Source organism: Eptesicus fuscus, chromosome 9 (genome assembly GCF_027574615.1).
Source record: "Eptesicus fuscus isolate TK198812 chromosome 9, DD_ASM_mEF_20220401, whole genome shotgun sequence".
In the NCBI taxonomy this organism is placed as follows: domain Eukaryota; kingdom Metazoa; phylum Chordata; class Mammalia; order Chiroptera; family Vespertilionidae; genus Eptesicus; species Eptesicus fuscus.
The window spans coordinates 50850896-50878365 of record NC_072481.1 but is presented as its reverse complement, the minus strand read 5'-3'; the positions used below and the strand labels follow the sequence as shown (position 1 = coordinate 50878365).

At 37.5% G+C, this 27470-nt stretch overlaps 1 protein-coding gene across 1 annotated transcript in view; it reads left to right on the top strand.

Moving 5' to 3' along the window:
- NEGR1 (neuronal growth regulator 1) overlaps window positions 1-24500 on the top strand; it is an 885056-nt gene extending 860556 nt beyond the window's left edge. Inside the window, exon 7 of the mRNA XM_054721081.1 lies at window positions 24364-24500. Within this exon, the coding sequence (XP_054577056.1) occupies window positions 24364-24488 (125 nt within the window). The 3' untranslated portion in view covers window positions 24489-24500. The remainder of the gene's footprint in view (window positions 1-24363) is intronic.
- Window positions 24501-27470: the final 2970 nt, after the last annotated feature.

Sequence of the window (27470 nt, the reverse complement as noted above, 5' to 3'; positions counted from 1 at the left end):
CTAAGGTCCAAGAGGTCCTCAAACATGTAAATTGTTTTATTTTCTTTAGCCTTGTATTTCACTGACATTAGGTCCCCAGCATTTGACATTATTAGGGCTTATCCTCAGTGCCTTCGCACTGTAGCTGTTTTATGGATAAAAAGACAAGTCCTTTTTATTTCTGTGAAGCTTTGGCTTGGTCACTCCATGTCTGCTGTTGAGGATGAGACTTAACACAGCCTGCCTTTGCAGCAGGTGTGTAGCCCTTCTGCCCACAGGCTAAACACGGAGCTCAGCTTAATGTCATCTAGCCAGAAGGGCAAACGCACCAAGGGCTGGCATTGCCATTCGTATTTTCAGCTGTGAAAACACAGGAGGATGCTCGGGGTCTTTGGGGGCATTGGCCTATACACACAAATGCTGGGGCAGTCTCCCTCCCCACCCATAATGATAATTCTCAGTCTTCCTTTGTCCCTTTGATAAGTGTCTACGTGTGTCTCGGAAGCAGTGGTCTGTATGAGAAGTGTGTGTGTTGTCAGTCTGTGTGTTCTTATGTATGGCTGCACAGTTCCCTTTGAGCACATCTCTATTGGTTTTCCTACACTCTTTGTTGCATATTATTCTTGTAGGGCTCAGACCATATCGAAGCGCAACATTACTCTCTTCGTGTCATTGTCTCAGTCTATCACTTAAAACTCTGGACAGTTAGAATGGAGTATTGACTTATTTTACAATTGACACGATTCCTTAATATAGAAATAAAATTTATATTTTATTGCTTACTGAATTTATCGAATACAATTCATTTATTCAACAAACACTTACACGTACTATATGCCAGGATCTGGAAATAGAGCTGGTTTTTAGTATGCTCAATTTTAAAAGGTGCAGGACATACTATGCATCCCTATTAACTAAAACATAGCTAGTAATTTAAATGGTTTTTTTTTAACCTATTGATTTATTTCCCTTGGTCAGTTCTTCATAGAAAAAGTAAAGGATTTTCTCTCTTGCTATAAACACAAAGTAAGAAATAATCGGTGAAAGAATATATAAGATCAGACATATATTTACAAAAAGATTAAGCTATGTTAACACAAATGAATGCAAATCCATGATAGGAATGAACTTGACTAATTAACCTTACCATCGAAAGATTTTCTTCCTCAGGGAAAAAAAAAAAAAAAGGACAAATGAGGACAGTCCATCCATTGGCATGCTTGTTGACTTGAGATGCTTGTGCAATCTGGCTCACAAGGTCTGTCTTCTCTACACTGGAAAAGCAGACTGTAGCCTGGGCCCTGCAGGGGCTTGCGTGTCTATAAAGAAGACCATTTCTGAGTTTGGACTCAGGTAAATACCCAACTACTAACAAGTGCCTACATGCTTTCGAGTTTCAAGGCTTGGGCATACAGATGCAGACATTTTTAGGTGAGCTTACACAGTAAATACCAGTTATTCTAGAAATCAACCTAAACAGGCCAAAAGGAGATGGGGTAGGGAGTGGTGTAAACTAGGGTACAGATGAAGAACTTCAGCCTGGCTGCCAGGTAAGCTTCCAGCTCCTCCCTGGCATGTCTTTGATATGTAATTTTCAAAGCTGGCGCTATTCTTATTGCAATCACACTCCATTATGAAGAAGCAATTAAGCCCATAATAAGTAAAGAGGTGATGTTTGGTACTTTTTTTTTAAATTTCACACAATGGTTGATTTGTTAGCTTTTGAAAACAGATAGGAAATTTTCAATTACACCCTGCAAAATACCTTTTTTTTCCCTCTCTTGTTCGGAGTGTTTGAAAAGCAAATGTATCTTGGATCCAGTGCTTTTGTGTTTACAAATCTGGATATGATTTAGTAAGCTTTAAAGAGATAGCAAATGCCTAGTAAGGAAATCAGATTTACATAATTTTCTGCTTGCTTACAGAACACTGCAGTTGAGATTATCTTTTACATTTGGGAAGACTGTTTTAATATGATAAGATGAAATGCCACCTACAGTCCACTTGATCTTGCGAGTTTGACTTCTTAAAATAAATTATGGGCTGATTTGTCATAGTGACTTTTAACATAAATTGCTATTATAACCTAAAGAAGCAATTCTAGAGGAGACTGCTTTTCACCTCATCTACATAAAAAGATTTCAGTTATTTCTACATTTATTCTTTCCTCTGTGTAATTTATTTGCTGTAACTTTACATGGCAGGAACAACGAAAATCCATGCTTTGTTCATTCCATCCTTTCTTCTATTCATGCATGAAAAGAAGCAAATAGCAGCTTAAATGGAGAAATTGTACAAGTGAAAAAAGAGTCAGCTTCAATTTTTGTCTATTAGAAAAGCATTTTTAGGGGAGTGTGTGTGTGTGCCTTTTCCCCCACTGGAAACACAATTAGATTGTAACCTTGAGGAAACAAGATGAGCTCAGAGCTTTATTTTATTTATGTATTTATTTATTTATTATTTATCTATCTATTTATTTACTTATTATTTTTTATGTATTTACTTACTTATTCTTGCAGCCTCAATAGCTACTGTAAATAATGTGTGTTATACTACAAACATCTTTTGGCTGTAAGAGTGTGCTTGCTAGAAAAATAGAGGGCGACCTGTTAAACCAAGAGACTCCAGATACAGACTCTTGTGCAATCATGAGCCACTGGGGACTGTTTGATGCTTTGTTTTGTTTTTTTGTCCAGATTTTTGCTTTATGTTTTGTTAGCCTCATGCTTGACAAAGCTTTCTGTCACTGCCTCTAAATGCTATTTGTCCAAATTTGCCATGGTGCCTATTTTCTGTAGCATCTGTATTCATTATTTGATCACAAAGGGGTTAGAAAATGAGCATGGTTATGTGCTTACTAGGATTAGTTATTCATTGATAAGTATGCAGTTGTAGGCTTTTTACAATTAAAAGGTGTGAGGGGAGTGCACACACAGCTTCTGGCCAAGCTTTTGTGCAGTCCTCTGGGTAGAGATTACATAGATGTACATATTATCTCATTCAGGACGCAGCGTGGAATTGGAGTAATTTTGGATTTATAAGTGGCTCATGATTATTTCCTTTCAGCTCAATGGGACAATAGTACTGACCGCTGGAGTCTCTGATTGGAACCTTTGTTTTTATTGTTTGCAAAACTGAGGAAACACAGACATCAGACACAGCATAGGATTCTAGAATGTCACCTAAAAAAGCATGAATTAAAGCTAGACAAATTGGTTCAAAGGGAGATTTATTTGACGTTATCAGAGAAATTCTGCCCTGCCAAGCATTCCCATGCTTTATACCCGCCCTGGTCTAGGAAGAACTCAAAACAGGCCCCCCTTCTGTGAAACAGCTTTCTTGGAACGAAGAGCACTTATTATATGTGCTGCTCATTTGATGTTTAATCATTCCACATTTTGGTTTCCTGTTTCTAAAATCTTGTCTCCTTAACCCTTGCATTGCTTTTTATGTGATGTGTCCCAGTATGAAAGGAGATTGTTGGTTGCATTTGTTTTTTATCGCTAGGAAATAATTACCGTGAATAATTTTTTTATACCACAAACTAATTTATTGTATGTCAACTATAAATAAAAAATTTAAAATATTTAAAAAAAAAAGAAATGGAAGTTTTTGGCGAGATGCATGTATAATTTTGCAAAGCATCTACAGGCTTCAGGAAAGAATCCACTCTCAGGTTTACTCAGATTAGTGTCAGGCCCAGTTCCTTGGGGTTATAGGGCTGAGGTCCTCATTTCCTTGCTGCTGGGAGACTGAGGCTGCCCTCTGCTTCTGAAGGTCACATGCATTCCTAACACAGGGCCTCTGTCCTCAGCCAGCAGGAGCAAGTGGACTGTCCCTCTGGGTTGTAGTCTCTGACTTCCTCTTCTGCCATCAGTGGAGAAAACTGCCTACTTTTACTCTTTTTTGTTTATTTGTTTTTAATATATTTTTATTGATTTCAGAGAGAGAGACAGAAACATCAATGATGAGAGAGAATTATTGATTGGCTGCCCCCCATGTACCTCCTGCTGGGAATCGAGCCCGCAACCCAGGCATGTGCCCCAACCTGAATCGAACCCTGCGTGACCTCCCGGCTTATAAGGGCCACCCTCAACCTCTGAATCACGCAGGCCCAGTTTACTTTTAAAGGCGTTCATGAGACTTGAATAGGCCAACCCAGATCATCCCATATTTTAAGGTCAACTAACCTGGGACTTTAATTATATTCACAAAATCCATTCACAGCAGTATCTTGGTTAGTGTTTGATTCACTAGCCAGAAATGGGACTCTTGGGAGATGGAGTTTACCTGTCACACCCAGAGAACTCTTGCAGAGTAGATGCTAAGTAAATATTTCCTAAATTAATTCACAAATGCATGAACAAATGAATGATAAAAGAGATACTTTTGGAAGTCAGATAACATCACACGAATTACTAATAGATAAAGCTGAGCATCTAGGTAAGAAGATTTTGATGGTCATTATACTTCACCTTATGGCCTTGAGTGGGTTGATTGATCACCTGAAGAGTACCATTCTTCATTTAAAAAATGACAACAAATTTAAAAGGGACTTTTTTCTTTAAAGACCCAACTATCAGCACCTGAGAATTATGCCCTGGAACCAAATTGCTTTTATAAACTGATTTATACACTATAAAGCATAGTCACAAACATGATCTCCCCCAATACTCACAATAACCCATAGTTATTAATACTGTAATAACCACTCTGTATTTAACAGTGGAAATATGTCTTATTAGGAATTAAAATAGTAAGTTACCTATGTCAAGTAGAAGAGTCTAGTTTTTTCCAGCATTATGTCTTACCAGCTGGAAAAGGACATCTGATCATTACTACCAATCTATATATATATATAAAGGCAGTGACTGTGATGACAGAAACAACTGTTCGTCCAGTCACCATGCGGTGCTAGCATAGATGCACAAACACAGGTAAAGTCTATGAGTGAACTAAGAATGAACATGACAAATGCTTGCCTTCACGGAGCTCGCACTGTAAGAAAGTTAGGTCAGGGATGAGAATTCAAAATTGCCACCAGCACAGACCTGAGGTGTCGCTTCTCAGAGCAGCCAGAGATACACCTGGTAGTGGTCTGGGGTGTGACTGAAGGGCTGGTGCCAACATGAAGGTGGGGCTGTTCTGGATTTCCCAGAGAAGCCAATGGCTGCCTAGGAGGCGGAGCTTTTGATGCTGACTGGCATAGAAACCAACCAATCAGAACCTAATCTGGGTGAACTGCGAAGGCAGAACCTAAGGTGAGGTCTGAGGAGGGGTTTCAAGGGCAACAGCTATTTGGTGTAAGGTGTAAGAAAGCAGTTCAATTTTTTAATAACCAGTTTGGCAGTATAGTGCATATGGCTGGCTATCAGTCCAGATATAGGGGTTATGTATTTTTGTCTGCCAAGAACATTTCCTCCTGCTGAAAAAGGCTTTTCCCTCCGATTTAAGCAATCCTATCCTATATAATCTATCTATACTAATAAAAGGGTAATATGCTAATTAGACCAGGTCGACAGGCCATCTTCCAGATGTCCGACTTCCTTCCAGACAAAGCCATGGTGGTGGAGGCTGAGGCAGAGGCAGTTAGGGGTGATCAGGCCAGCAGGGGAGGGCAGTTGGGGGCGACCAGGATGGCAGGGGAGGGCTGTTGGGGGTGATCAGGCTGGCAGGGGAGGGCAGTTGGAGGCAACCAGGCCTGCAGTGGAGGGCAGTTGGGAGTGACCAGGCCTGCAGGGGAGGGTAGTTGGGGGTGACCAGGCCTGAGGGGATGGCAGTTGGGGGCGACCAGGTCGGCAGGGGAGGGCAGTTGGGGAGAACCTGCTGGCAGGGGAGGGCAGTTGGTGGGGTCCAGGCTGGCAGGGGAGGGCTGTGGGGGGTGACCAGGCTGGCAGGGGAGGGCAGTTGAGGGCATTAGGCAGGCAGGCAGGTGAGTGGTTAGGAGCCAGTGGTCCTGGATTGCGAGAGGGATGTCTGAGGGGTCCCAGATTGGAGAGGGTGCAGGCCGGGCTGAGGGACACCCTCCATCCCCCCTGCATGAATTTCGTGCACCAGGCCTCTAGTGAAGTGATAAAAAGGTACTCTCTTCAAATAAACAACAGACAAATATGTCTCTAATTGGTACCTCAGAAATACTGACATTCAATTTTTTTCCAGGACTTGTAGCTTTCTCTTTTACAAACACAGCTTTTGAATCTATTTTCATGATCCAGTGATCTAGAGATAAAGCCGTATTTACTGACTTAAGATTCCTTTTCTGTAACTTAACAAACCCAAATGTAATTCAATAGTGTAACATGTATTTTGGATGGATACTTAACCAAAGAATGGTTGGAATTACCAGACTCATATAATTTAGTAAGCACATCCTTAAGTAGAAAAGGACTCAAAATGTCTAATGTGCAGAGATGTATTTGCAAGTTGCCAAAATGAGTATGATTGTCTTTCTGCTAATGCTTTTAATCATGGGATCTCCTAAACAACTCCTTCCCCAGAATTGTTTATGTTTCAATATGTTCTTAAAACTCACTTTGTTTCTTCTCAGCCACTTCCTTTCACTTAAAAGTCCTCTTCACATTATATTTTACTTCATTATCAGCAAACAATAAAACAAGTCTTTCCCTGGCTTATTTTTTCCATAGCTGTTAACCCCTGGTTTAGTCTGATTTAGTTTTCATAGTCCTATAAATGACTTTGAGCTTGACCTAGGACTCTAAGTTTAGCATTGGACTCTGAGATTTCACAGGAATTGTTGCTTTGTTCCTTATGAAATAAAAATGACATTGTGGCTATCTTAAAGAAGAAAAACTCTCATCCAAAAATACGTTAACACAAATTAGGGAATCCTGAAATTAGTCATTGTGTGCATATCATGGAAATTCTAAACCATACAAGTTTGAGTGAAGCTTTCAGTACACAAATAAGCCAGTTCTGTAACAATAGTCACTGTCATTGTATATCAGTCAGCTGCATCAAAGAGATGGAGAATTGGGATTTGTTTTCAGTGTTAAATTGAAATCTAAAAATATATATATATATATATATATTGTTGCTCTGTAATAAACAGGAATGCTGCTTAATGAAAAAATTCTATTTATACTATTGGTGAGTTTCTTGTTCCTAATTCAGACATGTAGATAAGGCTGTTCTATTATTTTTTTATAATGTGGTATCTGCCATAATGCTTAAACAAAGGATCATATTGTTATATGTGAAGAATATCAGAAGAACAGTTTAAACAGGGTAAGCAAGAAATGGTTTAATATATGAGGAGATTCTGGTAAGATTAGTAGAAATATTCACAGTGCTTATTGCAACCTTTTTATATCCTATTTCTTCAGGGGTGGGGGTGGAAAGTGTAACAATGCACTATTAACATTTAATATATTTTTCCTTTTTGGTGAAGGGAGAAAATAATCATCTGTTTTCTTTCTAATTTTAAGACTATTAAAGTACATCCAAGTTCAATTACATAGCCCAAACCTTTTTATATTAAGACATTTCTCTAAAAATACAAAAGAAATGGCTTTATGGTTGCTTTCCTTAAATCTTGCACATAAATTTACAGGGAATTTTAGAAACTGTTTTTGACCATTAGAATAATACTAAATTTTCTTATTAATTGCAATTATATTTAAATTTAGTGTGAAATAGAAAGTGTATATTAGAATACATATATTTACATGTGACTTTCTGATTTCATTAGCAATAATTTAGAAATTGGTGTACAGAAACTGTTAATGCAATAAAACCAAATTGTCACATTTATTGTTTTTATACCAGACCTTACTTTCTAAAAATCTATAGTTCCCTTAATTCCTTTTCCATTTTTCAAGTTTTCAAGTCCTGACCTCAAACATAAATAACAAACTGAAACTGTTTTTTTACTTAAAAACAAAACAAGCAAACAGAAAAAGCACTGTGTTTTATGCAGAGATATTCTGAACGCTACTTTTCTGAATTCATGTGTACCTTTGAGAAACTGAAGAATCAGCACATAATCTAGACATTCTGCAGAACTTTAGATACCTATTATTTTTATTCTAGGCAGTGTTCTCATTCTTCTTTATATAAATAAATTAACCATTCATATTAGGTTTCTAATATGAAAATTATTCAGATGCCACTAATATTTGATCAAGAAATACTATGAGCTTCAATATGCTTGATGCATTAAAAAGTACAAGTTGAATGCATTATGATAGGTGTAAATAAAGCGTACATTGACTATGTATCTTGGAAATTATTTCAAAGATTTGATATTTTGAAAAATAACTATCACTTCTAGCATGTATATAGAACAAACTCATTTGTGTTTTATTACTTGAAATGACTAATTAAAGTGATGTATAACTGTTGGATTATTTAGTAGATTATGAAATTATTTTGATCATATTTTATTTAGAAACATTTTCGATGGTATTTGCTTCATTTAATATTAATAAGCAGTAAGAGTTATAAAAACCTGAAACACAATACTAAATAAATTAATGGGGGCAGTGCAATGTGCTAGAAAGGACACAAAACTCAAAGTCTGCAGACTTAAATTAATTCTCTGTGCAGCTCTTCCCTGTCTAGGCTTCAGTCCCTCTGGCTTTAAAATGGCATAACCCTACAATGCCTTTCTCTAACTAGATTTCTGAGTTGATTATACTTGACAAAGGGGAATAGAGTCTCTCAAAGTTTTTATGAACTTGGAATTCTAATAATACATGATTTGGTAAAAAAATCATCCCTTTTCTTCCAGAGTAGAATATTTTGTTTCTACTTGACTATAAAAATTCCTCAAAGCCAAGGAGTAAGTCTTGTTCCTCTTTGTATATTCAGCACTGAGCACAATGCCTAACACAAAGTAGATGCTCAGTAAGCATTTGTTGAATGAGTAATGCGATTAATATTATAAAAATCAATTTTTCTTAAGTTACTCGTTTTCTGAATTATTTGAGTCTGAGGTTAATTTTCCAGTTTGACATTCAAATGTATATACAGTTGACCCTTGAACAAACACTGGGTTTGGGGAACTAATATCCTACGCAGTAGAAAATTCACGTATCATTTTTTACTCCCTCAAAACTAAACTACTAATATTCTACTGTTTACCAGAGTCCTTATTGATAACATGAACAGTCAATTAAAACATATTTTATATATTATGTATCATATACAATATTTTTACAATAAAGTAAGGTAGAGAAAATAATATCTTAAGAAAATCATAAGGAAGAGAAAATACATTTACAGAATGTTTTTAGTAATATCCTCAATTGGACCTGTGCAGTTCAAACTCATATTGTTCAAGGGTCAGCTGTATTTTGATTAAGGATAATGGAAAATACTGTTAAAGTGGTGGCGTCTGTTAATATATTAAAGGCTCTGTCTTATGAAATGACAAGGCTTCTCCTTGTGATTTGTGATCAAAAGAACTGTGGATATAATTTTATCAGATGATTGACTGAAAAACTTATTAATGTAGTTCCAGGAAGCCTTACTTCAGCTATAGTAAAAAATTCTTTCAAGCAATAATGTGATCAAATTTGCCATACCTATAAAAAAAATGAGGCAGAGGTTGGGTTTTCCAATATAATAGTTTGGAAAATTCCCACCCATTTTTTCTTTTTCTTAAATTTTATTTTATTTTACTTTATTGTTGACAGAATTGTAAATGTCCCCCAATTTTCCCCTTCTTTATCTCCTCTCCCCCTTTTTTAAAAAGTAGTTTGACTAGTGTCCAGAGAAATTATAAGCATCATATTGTCTCTACCTGGAGGGAAGGAAGTGACGAAACATCCTTATTAATCCATAGTGGGTAATGTGTTCAGTGCTAGAATCACGATGAAAATGTATTTATCTTTTTCTTTGCATCCTCTGATAGACCATCTTTGCACTAGAGTTCCCGAAATACCTAATTTTTGTGCACACGTCCTCAAGCTCCTTTCATAGCACTGTACTTTCCACTTTCCCATTTTACAAGTTGGATCAACTTAGGCAGAAACTTAGGCAGTCTGAAGCCTTGAAAATGGCTTCAGACTGCCACAAGGTTGTAGGGAGATGAGTATTTTATAGTCAAAATCATAATAAAAAATATAAGAGCCATGAGTGCTTTTAAATATTTAAGAAATACAATAGGAGACAGAACTTTCATTAGGCAATGTTGCTGGTATAGCAGAAACCAAAATGATGATGGTATAAAACAGTGGGTAATATTCCTGGGAGAAAAATCTATGAGGAAAAATAATCAGATTTAATTAAGGCCCCTTATACAGTATTAAGAGTATGTGCCTGCTAACAATATAATTAATGCAGACCTCATAAAAGCAACACAAGTGAATTATAGGCAAAGAAAAGTGGAGATGAAGCGATAGGATGTTTACTTTCTATCAGTTTATCCAAAATTAATTTACTGCACATCTACTATGTGCAAAGTACTGTGCATTGTGGGGGGATAGGAAGTTGCACTAGACACAGTGCTTATAACCTGCTGTCCTCTGCTTCATATAAGAGTGTTATCTTTGTCTGGGTCCTCCCAAAATAAGCAGCTCACTTACAGGTGATTATTTTGGAGAGGAATTTCAAGGAGATTGGAACAAGTTAAACAGGGAAGAAGGGAAAGCCAGTCCAAGAACATATTATTGAGCTAGTCCCTGGGTGACTGGGCCCCTCCCTCCTGGGGACCCTCTGAGGAGCCATATGGAATATACTGTATCTCAGAATTGTTTGCCTTGCACACAGCTGGTTATCATAGCAGTAGCTAAAGTAAAAAGGTAATAAATAAAAGGATGTAAGGCAAGACACAAAAGTTCTGTGAAACAAATATATTCTGCAAATTTATCTGATGTGGAGGTAAAAGAAGCAGTTATTCAGTAAACCATTATTATGTGCAGTCCTTGTGTTAGCCACTGGGGAAAAGAAAAGGAGAAGGGAGATGGAAAAAATCAAGGTTCCTGCCCTTTAGGAACTCACCGTCTAGGTGAGGAGGCAAGTCAGTGAGCAAGGCCACGAGGGAGGGGTTTGAATTCCAAAGGGGCCTCAGCAGAGAGAACAAGTGGTGGTTAGACGGCCAAATAAGTTATCATAGAGATAACCTTTGAATTGTGCCCTTAACGAGAAGTAAACACATTCTATATGGAGGCTTGAAATTTGGAAGGAAGTAGAAGAAGGCGATGCCAAGTAGGAAAAAAAACATGAATTGAAACACAGCGGGTTAATAGGTATGGTTTGCTCAAAGCATTGTGTTCTACTTAGAGGGGTTATATATGAAGACTGTATCCCAGCCCACAGAACAGTATACAGAGCACAAGAAGTCCTCAGTAAGTATTTGTAGATACTCAGGCATTATTGGTTTAATAAGTGAGTTTCCTGGTCTTCATTTTTACAGCTGTGCTTTAGAAGGAACGTATTGTTGGTGTGGTAGAATTTTGAGATACACACAACCTCATTTTAACAACTGAATATTTCTTCTGTTTTTTAAAAAATATTGTTTTTTATTGATTTCAAAGAGGAAATGAGAGAGAGAAACATCAATGATAAGAATCACTGATCTGCTGCCTCCTGCATGCCCTCTACTGGGGATTGAGCCTGCAACCTAGGCATGTGCCCTTGACCAGAATCAAACCCGGACCCTTCAGTCCTCAGGCCAATGCTCTCTCCACTGAGCCAAATCAGCTAGGGCTGGATATTTCTTCTTGGGCCAAAGTAGGGGTTTGCATTGGTCTGTATAAATACTAATGCATCTTAAAAGCTACCGTCTAATGAACACTTCAATGAGCACTAGCTAACTAAGCACTTTCTTCATTCATTTACTTATCTCAGCAACACTGTGAGGAAGATATTTTTCCCCTTTGTTCAGCTGAGAAAACTGAGGCTTAGAAATGCTAAGCCAGTATATGATGTGCTTGAAACAAATAAGGTCACCATCCATAACTAATGCTTTCAAACAGACAGACAAGAGTGATTCTCCAACAGTTTTCTCAGTGTGTGTGTGTGTGTGTGTGTGTGTGTGTGTGTGTGTGTGGTTCTGCTTGTTTATGGTATGATATCATCAGAGACATCTAAAGAACACAAGATTCTTCTTTTCAGTAAAATAGAACCAGTCTCCCTCTACAATGGTCATCAATGTTTCCAAATCTCGAATTCTTCATTGATGATATTACCTTCCCTATAGTATGCCTTTCTTTTTCTTGAACTTTATAGTAAAATCTCATTAAACTGTAGAAATTTTAAAAAATTTTTTCTATAGTTCTCTGTAATAAATATTTTGCAGTGCCAGTCACTTGATCAAGTGTTGTGAGTGATACAAAATTAAATTAAATATGATTTTTGTTTTCAAGAAACTTAGACTCTACTGAAGGAAATTAACATGGGAGTGATAAATATAGGTAAAAGCAAATGGCTATTAAGAGAAAAGAGGAAATGGCAGATTAATTCCAACTAGACGTAGGTAGCAAATCAGGGGACTTCATAGAAATGGAAGCACAAAAAGTCAGCATACTTGAATTCTAGTCTTTTTTTTTGCCTCCACCTTAAGCACATCATTCATTCTCCACCAGCCTCATCTCCTCATCTATAAAACTGAGGGGTTGCACTGATGCTGTTGTTATTATATAACAGGAAAGGAGTGAAAGGGAAGACCAGATAGATACATGCCCAGTAAGGTCTGAGTGACATGGGAAGGTACTTGCCCATCAATCAAACCTGGCAGCGAGTCAGTGACCAGGATAGGCGTGGCCACTAAATATATAAACTTCCAAACAAAGGAAGTTCTTTCTGGGCTCTCACACTCCTGTCCTCTTGGGACTCCTGCTGCAGGGGTCTACGCTCCCTGTGTGGGCGTGGTGCAGGGCCATGTTGGGCTCCACAGATGGACTGATAGGCTTTAATCCGACCTGAATGCTGACCCACACCCAGCTGCAACATGGAACAGAAGTTCTGGACCCTGGCCCAGCTCCTGGCTCTGCTGAATCCCAGCTGCTTCTTTAGGGACTGGCTTGGGAGAACGGGGACATGACAAGTCCACGCCAATAAAATCTTCTACCACCTCTCATCCTCCCGTGGGGCTTCTGAAGATGCTATTTTTAGTAGCTCCCCAAGAACCCCACTTGCAAGACGGCTCCCACTCCTGTACCCCTGTGGCAGCAGACTAGGCTCAATAATCCTTAAAGTTCTGCCTGGCTGGTTTGGTTCAGTGGATAGAGCGTCAGCCTGTGGACTGAAGGCTCCTGGGTTTGATTCCAGTCAAGGGCACATGCCCTGGTTGCGGGCTCAATCCCCAGTGGGGGACCTGCAGGATGCAGTCAATCAATGATTCTCTATCCTCATTGATGTTTCTATCTCTCTCCCTCTCCCTTCCTCTCTGAAGTCAATAAAAAATATATTTAAAAAATAAAAACATATTTAAAAAAATAAATAATCCTTAAAGTTCAGACAGATTCTAATTTTGTGAACAGTTTGCATTTGAGATGGGCATAGAAAGATGGGTTCTATTCCAACATGTGGGATACAGACGTCAATCCTAGAGGAAGGCAGTGTGTGAGCAATCATTCCTAGATGATTCACAAGTGCCTGGCCATTTTCTGAGAATGGAGAGCCTTCTTGCCTCCTGTGACTAGAGGACCTGTCAGAGGGCAGTCAGTGATAGGGCTGCAGAGGTACTTTCAGGAAGATTACAGAGGGCCTTGGATGTTATCAAGGTTTTTTAAATAGCCAAAGTATAATGGAAATGATTAGGGAATCATTGAGAGTCACTGAAAATCAACCTGGAGCATAACAAGTGGAACAATTTCAGTGAATCAGAACTACAGGCCAGATAATCACTGGCCTTTATTGCATTTGAAAAGTTAAGAGAAAAAAAATTGGAAGGTAAATGTTGTATTCCATCTCAAAATAATGGGGGAAATAATCAAACCTTCTGAAATTCTTTTTTTTTTTCATTCTTAAAGAACAGTGTTGCAGAATAACAGAAAAGAAGCTCGTTTAGGATAACCTTCCCAACACAAAAGAGGTAAAGAATAAAACTTAATAAAAAAGACAATTTGATCATCAAAGCTCCAAGTTTAAACACATATCAAAATAATTTCACACTCACGTAGCCTCACATGCAGACCTTAAAAAATGCCTTCAACTTGCAACAATGTTTACTGGTTTGCAACTTCTCCTCCTTTTTTTTTTTTTTAACACACTAGCAATGTCACATTGATGATACAGCTGATGGCAGTGGCTATTAGTGACCTTAAGAACACAGCTGGGTTTCTATTTTTATTGCTGTGAAAACCTCTTTTCTTCACCTAGATGATTCCTTAAAGGCCCAAACTAAAATCTATAGGCCTTTAAGGAATCATCTTGTATTGACAATTTGTATTGTATGTCTGTGTAAATATTTCACACAAAAAAAGCCAGCTTTTAAAACACACATACTGCCTTCCACACACATAGACACACATACTCCAAAATATGTAATAGCACGTATATGGAAACCCATCTGCACACCTACTGGACTGAACAATTGTGCTTTGCTCAAGTTCAAAGAACCGTTTTGGGTTCTACAAAATCACCTCCTTAGGCAATACACTTCTTCTTATATACAGATGATTGTAAATCACTTCTGACTTGCTAAAAAATAAAACAAAAACATACATTCACAAGATGTCAGTGACCAATTCAATTCAAGCTTTGAAACATTTTCAATGAATATGAAGGACAGAAAAGGGCAGCAGAATCTGTTTCTATTTGGGTAAGATTGCACACTGATCCTCCTTAGCTCGATTTAGAAGTTATAGTCTTGAAGAGTTTTAGCTGGCTATTTGCAGATAAAAGTACTTATCTGCAAATAGGCAGATTTATGAACATAGGTAATAGCAGAATCAAACAAATGCTTAATATTCCTAATGTAGTTGACGTTGAGTAAATAGGACTGTGTACCATGAACTTTGGCAACATGGCTAGTCAGCAAGCAGAAAAGATTCAAGGCTGGGGGTCTGCCAGGGAAGCAGCTTAGCGGTGGCTGGGAACAAGCTGCCAGGAAAATTCCATGAGTCAGAGAGACAAAGGAATGGTGTGATTTCTCTAGCCATTCCCCTCACTGTTTATAAGTCAAAGTGGAAATACTTTCAGTGAAAATAAGTACTCTGTATGTTTATGCCGGTGAAGGCTTAATCTGTAAAAGATGTTGGAATGTGTTGAAGATAGGCATTCAGTTTTTGACCAAGTGAAAAAGTAAAAATGTAAAATGTTAGAATAAGTATCTTTTTTTTTCTGTGTCTCTGAGTTTGTTTTTGTATTTTTCTTTTCTTAATCTGTTCACCGTTTTCACCCAGCCCTACAACCTTCCTCACCTCTGACAGCTGTCAGCTTATTCTCTATCAATGAGTCTGTTTCTATCTGGTTTGTTAGTTTATTTTGTTCATTAGCTTCCACATATAACTAAAATCATGCACCACTTCTTTCTCTTTCTGGCTTATTTCACTTACCATAGTGCTCTCCAGGTCCATCCATGCTGTTGCAAAGAGTAAGATTTCCTTCTTTTTCATGGCTGAGTAGTATTTCATTGCATAAATGTACAACAGCTTTTTTTATCCTCTGATGGACACCTGGGCTGCTTCCAAATCTTGGCTATTGTAAATAATGCTGCAATGAATATAAATAAGCATCTGCATACAGATTTTCTATAACCTAGACCTCTAATTTCAGAAAAATGTACCCATGTGCACTGGTTAGCCTAATACCTTCTAAAAATGTTAAAAATGAAGGCTGACTGGCAGGAATTCAAAGCTGGCTATGATCATAGTAGCTCATAAATTAAACCTTATTCTACCAGTCTGCGAACTGCTTATAGTACAATAAAGGTGTCTTGTGTAAAAGGAATCCATAAGTATATATATTGGTATCCCAACCACATGACAACTATGCTACTCAGGCATTCCTCAACCACAAAGCCCAGAGGAAGCAGAAGATCTTGAGGGTCTAAGTACAGGAGTGTGCAATGTCCACACAAACAAAGCCCTTCCCTCAGAAGGCACTGTGCCCCAGATGTGAAACGTCCATGAGAAGACATGGTTTGTGCTGTGTTTTTAGCACATCCCATCTTAGGACCTGGGCCACATGATTGCCCAGGAAATAGTATAAAAAGGAATAATGAGTTGATGTTATCTGTGCTGAGACTTGCCTGATTCTTCCAGACACCACAACACAAGGCTGTACACCCTATTGTTAAGCATATCCTGTTCTAGGGCTCTTCCACTCTCCTAATCTCCCCCCAGTGTTTAGGCAGAATTAAACAATACAAAAAAAGTCTGGGGGTCCTCTGAGGTTCTGGGTATCTCCTCCACCTACTGATGGGGTTACGGGCAGATGTCACCAAAGAGAGGACTCAAATATCTGTTGAGCAAACACCTCCCACAGTATGTAATGAAACCGAGTTTCACTCTCTTTTGGGTAGAATAAGTGGTGCATAATTTCTGAGTAAACTAATGTGCACTGTATTTTGAATCCACATTAATCTCTTTTATATGGTCTAATCTAATTTAGGTGTAAATCATTCACTTTTCCATTAAGGCATAACCTTCCTCAGTAAAACATAAGTTGAGGCCAGTTTTTTTTCTTGTGGAAGCAAAGTTAATGTAGCTTAAGTAACTCTACCTAAGATTGCAACAAGAATCTTAGCAGTTTGGTTAAAGCTTGAGTAATTTAAGGAAATTGCCTAGGCAAGTAATTGGTATTATACCAAAATTAAATACTTCACAGTTACATTGGCTTTTGCCTAAAAATAAAAACTGGAGCAATAAAAGGGAAAACTGCCAACACTGAAAATAATATGCAGCAGCTGTAAGTAATTGGGGGTGATAATTATAATTAGACAAGATGTAAGATATGTGTTAAAACACAGATTGGATCTTCCTGTTGACAACTGGGAGAGATCCCAAAGGCCTGGACTCCACAGCTAGCCCAGGCCCTTCTGCTCCAGGCCTGGGAGCCCTGCCAAAACCGAACACAGCACTAGATCAGCCCTGGAAGCTCTTCTAAAGGCCATGCACCGCACTGTTCTCTTTGGGGAAAGACAGAGGAAGGGGAAAGGAAGAGGTCATACGCCCTGCCTTCAAGGAGCCTGCAAACCAGGAGATTGGCCAAATATCTAACAGCAAAAGGCATTAAATAAAATAAAGAGAATACATATTTTTGCAGATAACTTGGAGGACAGTTGGTATAAGCAGAGAAACATTGACTTCGTAACCAAGTGTAGATTAAGACTGAAGAAAAATATGCTTGTTTCATGGAAAACATCTTAAGCTAAAGAGAAAGCTCTATGGGGACAGAGGCCACTTCTATTTTGCTCAGAGAATGCCTAGAACATAGCACACACCCAATTTGCTAAATGAATGAGAAAATTCATTCTGTGTGTGTGTGTGTGTGTGCTTTAAATATCTCCCTCTCCCTTCCTCTCTCTCTAAAACCAATTAAAAAAAAAAAGACGTAGTAGAAAAGAAAGAGAACAGTTTCCCTCTCACACACTTTGTCTTAAGAGTAAAAGAAAAAATCATAGGAACAACTAATGAAATAAAGTATTTTATCAAAGTTGTCTTGAATTAGACAAATGCATATTTAAGAACATTTTTCCATATTCATTGTCACACACATCTATTGAACACATTTATAAAAGATACAGATGCTCACATTATAAGGAGGAATGTTCCATGACTTCCGTATGCTTTATAAACCAAAGAGAAAGGTATACATTTATACATAGCTACACTAATAAAAGAGAAAGATGCAAATTGACCGTATCTTCATAACGCCCACCAGCCAATCAGGAGTGAGTATGCAAATTAACCCAACAAAGATGGCAGGGTGGGATGCTTGCATCATTGCCATGGTGACAATGCAGGCATTCTGCACCACCCCAGCAGCTCCGGGCCTCTGGGAAGCATGGGAAAGCAGAAAAGTAGCTCCAGGCCAGAGCAAAGACAGAAAGGCGGTGCCAGCTGGAGCGAAGGCAGTGCCAGCAGCCAGGGGAAGGAAGGCCCATTCTTGCATGAATCTTAGTGCATCAGGTCTCTACTATATATATATATATATATATATACACACACACACACACACACACACACACACATACTGAGTGGCCAGATTATTATGATCTCTGAACGCATAATTATCTGGCCACTCAGTGTATATAGATATATATATTAGAGGCCCGGTGCATGAATTCATGCATGGGTGGGGTCCGGCCAGCCTGGCCAGGGGAAGGGGACATGGGCAGTTGGCCGGCCTGCCTGCTGGTTGAACTGCTGGTCAAGGGGACAATTTGCATATTAGCCTTTTATTATATAGGATATACACTGAGTGGCCAGATTATTATGCATTCAGAGATACAGTGCGTGTGTGTGTGTGTGTGTGTATATACACACACACACACACACACACACACACACATATATATATATATATTATATATCTATATATATAATAGAGGAATAGTCAAATTACCCAGGATGCCATAACATCATGACTGAATAGCAGGGACCTGAGGCTGCATGGTGCCTGGCCAGGGCCAGGGACCTCAGGCTGCGCCTCCCACCCCACGGGGCTTGATGGGAACTTCAGGCCGTACCCCCCACCCTGGCACCAGGAGACCTCAGGCTGAGCCCCCCACCCCAGTGCCAGGCTGGGAGACCTCAGGCCGCACCCCCCACCCTGGCACCAGGAGACCTCAGGCTGAGCCCCCCACCCCAGTGCCAGGCAGGGGGACCTGAGGCTGCGCCCCCCACCCAGAGGGGTTTGACAGGGGTGGGGCCAGCCAGGTCTGGGTCTCACCCAATGGGGGTGGGGCCAACCAGGTCTGGGTCTCCTGCATTTTCAAAGCACCTATGGATGGTGGGCAGGGACTTGACTCTAGGTCCCGCGGCATGCCCCAGACTCTGACAGAAGGGAGATTTTCATATACATTTTACTAATTTTCTTTCATCTCTGACACTTCTTTTATAGAGAAAGGGCAAATAGCAATATTAAAATATTTCCTCTAATTAATTTCCTATTAATGTGCATGAATTTTGTGCACTGGGCCACTAGTATATTATCAATTTTAAAAGAACTATTTCTGAAATCAGGAATAAGAAGACTAGCACTTCTTATTATAGATATTGGCGGGGGGGGGGGGTTGGAGGAGGTGGTATTTTAGATCTTTAAGGATGAGTAGGACTTTGATACGTAGAGAAGAGAAATAGGAAGGAAGACCATTTAGGCTTAAGGGTATGGAGTGTGCAAATGATAGGAAGTAATAAAAACATGTATGTGTTCAGATAATGGTTCGTGTGACTGGAGCTGAGTGTGTATGAGTTTGGATAAGTTGACTAGAGCCAGGTAACAGAGGTCCTAAATGCTGAGCTACAGAACCTCGGCTTCCCTCAATAGTCGGTGGAGACCCCTGAAGGTTTCAGGCCAACATAGTCTTCTACTCGCATCTGCTAGTACAGTCAGTTGGTCACAAGATACCCAAGCAATCATTTAAAACTGTCAGCTAACCTCCCCTGCTCAATGAAACCAAAACCCTCACATGTTCTATTCCTTCTAATTTTACTCAGGATGAGAAGCAGTATGATATTCTCAGGCAACTAAAAACATGGCAGAGAACATACAAAAGATATGACCATCCCAAAGGCACAGCTTGATGTCTCCTAAGAAATTTAGATGTATATTAAGGGCCATAAGTTCCTCTATATTCCCAGTCTCTGGCTGAAAGAGGATGAGGTTCAAAGTTGGATGCATGCTCTTCCCTTATATAGGCTGCCTCAAGATCTATTTCTTGCTCAAATGTTGAAGGGAAGTATTCTGACTCTGCACAAGTATTAAAAAGTAAACAATGAATGGTGAAAGGCAATATTCTTCTGGGAAAAGTGCTCAAGGCATTGTACCTCCTTGTTTGTTTATGGTGATAGTTTGGGGAATGAACTATTGGCATTCAATAAATATTATTGAACATTTACTAAGTATCAGACTCTGTGTTCTATACCAATGATAAAGATGCATATCAAATCTTGGCTTGAAGACATTCTTGGTCTAATGGAAAAAAAATTGATATGTAAATATGATGTGATTGATATGTAAATAAGATATCAAAAATGATGCCAAATTAATTTGGCAAGTGGGATTTTATAAAGAGTTTTCTCTTTTAAAGGAGAGGATACTTGAACTAGGTCTTGAAGCTAATTTCTAATAACTAATTACTAATAACTAACAGTTATTTTCTATAATTTCTTATATAGCTGATTGGGATTTAACATGCCAAGCAAATCTAATTAGTCCAAGTAGTACTGAGATTCCTAAGTTTAGTGCTATTGGCCTTGTGCTCCAAATCACTGAGTTAACAAGTCACACACACACACACACACACACACACACACACACACACAAATAAATATCAGTCAATGGAACTAATGTTATATAGTAATAGGATACCCCAAGTCAATGAACCCCAATGCCATCATTTTTTTACAGTGAGATATACATGTACTAGCATGTGTATATCATTGCATTTTGTGAAAAATAATTGTATTTGTATCTGCTGCCTAGACTACTCACCTCTACCATGACTCTTTGGATAGCCCTCTCGTGTTTGTTCACTATATATATTCTAATGTTCTATATTTGATTTTTTATTTATATATTCAATTAGAATGAACCTTTCCTAGAGTGGAGATTGAGTTTTATTAATTTTTAGCTGTGTTCAATCCCCAGCACATAAAAGATGTTCAATATCTACTTAAGGAGTATGAATCATGATATATGACTTGGCATTAGGTAATTGACCTCACATTCTCTTGATTACTTTCACTCTGTTTTTTTGGCCTACTAATTGTCAATAGCTATTCTACAGTTCATTTCTTATAGTAATTGCATGCTAATAATGCAGCAATAGGTTCCTTCTTTATTTTAGGACTAATAGAAGTATTGCATTCACAAAACTAAAAAGTACATCAATATGAGACATCCATGAACAAACATATACTCTGTTAGTTGCAAAGTAGTATTTAATTTTTAAGTATATTATTGATATACCTTTGTCTAAGACAATAGAAGGCTGGGCAGAAGGTAAAAACACATAGAGGGAAAAGATGGCATTGGAGGTATAGGATAAAAAGGAGTATGTAGAGTATATATGGCCATTTATGGAATTAAGGAACAAAAGAATCATATTTATCATATTAGCTTTTGTATTCCTACTACTTCATACAGTGCCTGGTACCTAGTTCAGTACATATTTGCTGGATGACTGAAAGAGGTGTATTGAAGATTCTCTAGCCTGTAAGCAAGTGGCTTGCCTTAGAAGAAATTCATTTTATAAGAGAAAAATACCCCTTTTAATTCTGACCTATTTATTTATTTAACTGAATTGTTCATTCAACAGACATTTGTTAAGCATCTACTATGTACTAGATTTTGCCAGACTTTGTGTCTGGAAACATCAAAATAAATAAAACATGAACTAGGAGAGTTTACAATCTAGTAAAGTAGATTATGTACCAGTATAAATATATTAGCAGTGCAGTGTTATAGTTGTATAAAAAGAAATATATATGGTGACCTAATGACACACTAGGGTAATCTGCTTAGCTTGTTGGAGAAGAGGAGATTTAAAAAAGATTGCCCTCAAAATGCACTTTAAAGAATAGATATGGAGCTTTGAGAGCCCTTTATATTCTACCCACTTAATGTACTATTTAATTAGTCAAGATAATAAAATTTTATCTTTGTTATACATGCTTAGTTTTTGAGATTTATTTCTTATTTATGAAAGCATTTTATATGCTTTGTTTGTTATTAGTCCTTTGCTGTTATACTGGTTTGATTGCACTCAAGATTCTTTAAAAACCACAGCAAAAATAACTCTGAAATAGCTGTCATTGAGAAGGCAACAAACCAATTAAATATTTATTTATATTTTTTAAAATACAACATCTTTCTAGGCTTGAACAAGAGAAAGTAATGTAAGGAGTTTTGTGGTTTTATATTAGACTTGTTATATATCAAACCTTTGTCCAATGAAAAAGATGTATTTTCTTCATAATCTTTTCATACTTTAGGACTCATTTGTGATGCAAATAGAAGCATTAAATAGTTGCTTTTGCTCTGTGTTTACTAAAGAATAATAATCTTAGCCCTTGAATCTCATTCACCTGGAACCAACAATTGTAACGTGAAGAAAACTTCCCACTGGCAGGGTCCAATGCATCTGTCAGCCCCTCTAATTTCTAGAGGTATAAACAAGGCAATTTATTCTTCTTGTAATGTGGAAATATAGTCTTTGGTGAAAGTTCCATTAAAAACTACCTGCTGGTAATTCAAATTCAGTAACTAAAACTGCTCTCTGGGTTGAGTTATGGATTTGGTGGTGAAATAATACATTTTTATTACATTATTTATTTTGTATTAGACAACAGTGCTTGAAATCCAGGTTTCATTAAGAAAAAGTAGTTAAAAGTATGTTGGTAAGGTTTCTTTTATTGTTGCTGTTATAATTATTATGGTAAGTGAGAATCAGTCTCAGGCAAGCCTGAGCATGTCTGTGACATTCAATTTCTGGAACACAGTATAATTCACATTCAAAGAGGTAACTATTCTCTTGTGAAATGAAGTGGAATTCATTCAGTAGACTCCTACAATATCCCAAGCATGGTCAGTCTCTGGGTGAAATCTCTCAGTAAAAATTCAACATGTCTGTTAGCCAAGTACCACATGAGCTTCTCATGTATAAAACAGTGATCTTTCTAATCTATATTATAAAGAGGTAATATGCAAATTAGGCTGGGACTCCGTAACGGGTCACGACCAGACAGGATGAAGTTGCGCGCGCAGGTGAGGCCCGGAGCGGAGATGGAGACAGAGACAGAGGGGCCGCCCGAGCCACCGGAGCGGACACAGGCAGGGGGGCCGGGGGATGCTGAGTCAGGCGTGGGTCCCAGCCCCCCGAAGCGCTGGTCCAGCCTCCCATGGTGCGGGTCTGGCCTGACTTCCACGGCGGCCGGCACTGCACGACTCAGGCGTGGGTCCTGGCCCCCAATGGGGTGCCTCCTCGCACGGTGGGAGGTGGGGCATCTCCTCTCATGCAATTTCAGTCATGCACTGGGCCTCTAGTGTGTAAATAAATGTAATCATACCATTCAACAGCTCCAAATTCTTCAAAATTTTCTTTATTAGAAAGAGCTAAACTCTTTTTTATTATAGTCAAGATTTAATTCCCTCTACTTCAGGCTTCCATTTTCATGGTGCAACAATACTAATCTACTTTTAGATCCTAGAATATATGTTGTGCTGTCTCTTTTCCTCATGCCTTTGAATATATTGTAACCTCTACCCAAATGGCCATTCCCTTTGGTAAAATTCTCTGTTAAATCACCCCTCCTTTGCACAGACAGATTTAAATACACAATTTTCTGTGTCATTGAAGTTTGCACATGCAACTTTGATATCTCTAGGGTTGTATTATATTTTTGAATATCTTTCCTCACCTCCAAAAACATTGTTGGAAGAGAGAATTTATTGTTTGTTGTTCCAGCATTTATTACAATATTTTACCAGTAAAAAAGATTCACAAATATATGTGCAAATATATGTATAATATCACTTATATGTTGAATCTAAGAAAACTGAACATATAAAATAGAGAGTAGGATGGTGTTTACCAGAGGCTGGGGATGAGGAAATTTGGGATTGTTGTACAAACTTGAAACTCATTGAGAAATTAAGTCCTGAAGACTTAATGCATGGCATAGTAATTATAGTCAACAATTCTGTATTATAACCTTAAAAGTTGCTAGTAGACTAGATCTTAATTATTCAACCACAGGAAAAAAATGATAATTATATGATGTAATAAAGGTGTTAGCTAACACTATGGTGGTAATAATATTGCAATATATAAATGTATGAAATCAACACTGTTGTACATCTTAAATTTACACAATGTCATACATCAATTTTATATCAATAAAAATACATTTTTGAAAAATATGCATGAGTGAATATTATTCACTAATACAAATATTAACAGTGCATATAAGAGGAATAATGTTAGCTGTGAAATAGTATTTCGTATGAGTTCAGCCCAGTGCAATGTGTTATTATATGTGCTTCATCTCCAATTGTTACTGCAGCCCTGCCAAGTGGATTATATCACTTCTGTGTGTTGTTTTTTTTTTCCTTAAGAAAAATGAAGCTCAGAAAGGGTTAGTCAAATAGGTCACACATTGTCCTACAGCAGAAACAGATGTGAACCTAATTCTGTCTGACTCCAATACCAGGGCTCTCCCCAATATACACAGCTGCCTTTTGATCATCGTTAAGATCCTGAAAGACACGAATTAGATTTTGATTTAGTCTTTCTCCATTTCTTTCCAGCTCCAAGTACAGCCCAGTATGGAATTACCGGGAGCGCCGACGTTCTTTTCTCCTGCTGGTACCTTGTGTTGACACTGTCCTCTTTCACCAGCATATTCCACCTGAAGAATGCCATTCTACAATAAATGTAAAGACCCATACAAGGCTCTTAAGAATTCTCTGAAAGTGCTGATGGCTGGATCCAATCTGGTACAGTTTGTTAAAAGCAGCGTGGGATATAATCAGCAGTGCTTACAAGGGGATGATCGCCTTCTGTAGAATTGCTCATTATGTAAATACTTTAATTCTACTCTTTTTTTTTTTTGATTAGCTACATTACCTTGTGAAGCAGTACACATTGTCCTTTTTTTAAGATGTGAAGGCTCTGAAATTACTTTTAGAGGATATTAATTGTGATTTCATGTTTGTAATCTACAACTTTTCAAAAGCATTCAGTCATGGTCTGCTAGGTTGCAGGCTGTAGTTTACAAAAACGAATATTGCAGTGAATATGTGATTCTTTAAGGCTGCGATACAAGCATTCATTTCCCAGTTTCAATAAGAATCAATCCACATTTACCAAGATGAATTTTTTCTCTTTTGATAAAAAAAAAGCAAATAGTATTGCCTTCAGATCATTTCTTCAAAATACACACATATCTAGATTTTTCTGCTCGCATGATATTCAGGTTTCAGGAATGAGCCTTGTAATATAACTGGCTGTGCAGCTCTGCTTCTCTTTCCTGTAAGTTCAGCATGGGTGTGCCTTCATGAAATATTTCTCTCTTCGTCTTCAACTAATAAAAACATATTGCCAAACCCTACAATTGAAAGCAAAAATGAACTATAATGATAAAGTTAAATCATATCCTATCTCTAAAGAGTAAATTAGCTAGAGGACTGTAAAAATCTCTTCATTACCAGAGGGGTTTACGAAATTTGCCCCACAATAACTCAATTTTGTGACAAAAAACAATTTAATCAACATAATACAGGTACCTTTGACATATGATTTATTTCAATCTAGCTAAATATTAGATCCACTTTGGGACATACTTCCCTTGAAAATGGCAGCACAGTCCAGCCAAGAGATTGCTCAGCAACCCATCTTTTCCTTTCACCATTCCAAGCCAAAATTGCTAAGATGGTTTTTCAGAAAGGACACAAATTCCAATCACCTAATATTACCTGACGTGGGAAGCACTCAAAATTAATTTGGTTCCATGGCAAGAGAGGTGGTATGAGAAGGTGCTCCTGTTGACAAGAGCATTTTGCATATTTTTCATCTGAAAACATCACTCAGTTGATAGTTTGGAATGCATGTTATATAAAATAATTGTTCAAAATATATTATAACAAATATTTCATGCTGGTCTGTAGCAGATCAATCCCTAAAGTAACTAATTCTATAATAAAATCTTTCTCTATAGCCATGTCAACCCAAACAAGTAAGACCAAAAAAAAAAAAAAAATTACCATGTTTTATCTTTTTCTTACATGGTATAAGGATATGATCAAATGAAGATAAGACCAGTGATGAGAATATCTTAAGATATTAACTATTAAATTATCATAAGTATTAAATTATTTATATCACAGTGAAAACTACATTTTTTAAGGAAAATGCTGTTAATTTAAGAAGTATTTTATATTACAGGAATAGTTTGATGGTTTTATTCTTTACTAAAAAAGGCCATAGCCTTGAAAGTCATTTTACAAGTTTGACAAAGTTACCAATTTCACTTCACCTACAGAGATTTCTGCAAATAGTCAGTCCCCTTTGCAAGCCATAAAAACAACAAAAACTTACTAATAAAGATAAATACAGGAAATTCCATAGAAATTATACATATTTAGGATATCTAATATTTTACCCAGAAAGAGATAACTTGGAAATTGTGGGTTTTTTTCCAAGTAAAATTTAGTCCCAAAGTACACCATAAATCTATTTTAATTAGAAAAATTAATCTTAATTGAAGAGGCATAAATATACAATGTTTTCACAAAATGGCAATAACATGGCATGATGCTATTAAATTTACTCACTAATAATTTATTACATTATTTTGACTGATGTATTAAAATGTTCTTTTAAATACATATGGCATTCTAACTTTGATTATTATCGACTTGTTTTTTTAAAAATACCCTTTGTGGAATTTGGGAGCAAATTACAAAGTTTTTTTTGTGGTTTTGGTTTTGTTTTTGTTTTTTTGTATTGCAGCTTTAAAGTGGCACACTCCATAATAATCTACTTACTAGAAATAGTGGTGCTACCACAAAAGTGTTAACCATCAGTATCTTTGTTTGGGAGAAAGAAACAGATCAAGAATGCATATTATACAGTGACCACTTTCCTAGAGTTAAAAATACCTCCTCTTTGTAAGGTTTGTAGGGTAAATGTGAGGTAAATCGAGATATAAACTATGGATGAACCAAATAATTAGTTCAAAGTGTTGTCATGATTCCGAATTTGTGGAGTCTGGTGTTATTACCATAGAATGTGACAGAAGTACAGTCATAGCTCAGTAGCTATATGTATTTGCCTTTATGTTAGAAGAGACGTTCTTGAGTGATATTTTAAATAGAGGAGGTATTCACTATGTTTTTCTGTATCACAGCAGCATTCCTAGTCCTTAGACCCCTGGACAGAGTGAAATCATGAGTATTTATGAGTTCAATATTGTTCAAATAAGGCTACAGTATTTGCTTTTTTGTGTGAATGTATTGCATATAATGTTCAAGTAGATGATTTTACATTTATGGACATATGAAACGTCTGATTACTTCATTTTATCAGTCCTGACTGTACAAGATTGTTGCAATTTCAGAATAGCAGTTTTATGAAATTGATTTATCTTTTGATGTATAATAATTTTTTTCTAGCTATTCATTTCAGCATTATATTTCCACAACTTACATTTGTGGGACTCCTTTTGTTGCCCTGAATTTCTTTTTCAAAGAAAGAAGAAAGAAAAACATAAAAAGCAGTTGAGAAAGGATAGTAGAAAGAAAAGGAAAAGACAGAAAAGTGAAGGAGGTAAAGACAGTGGGATAAAAAGGAAGGAAGAAGGAAGGAAGGGAAGAAGGGAGGGAGGGAGGGAGGGAGGGAGGGAAGGAAGGAGGGA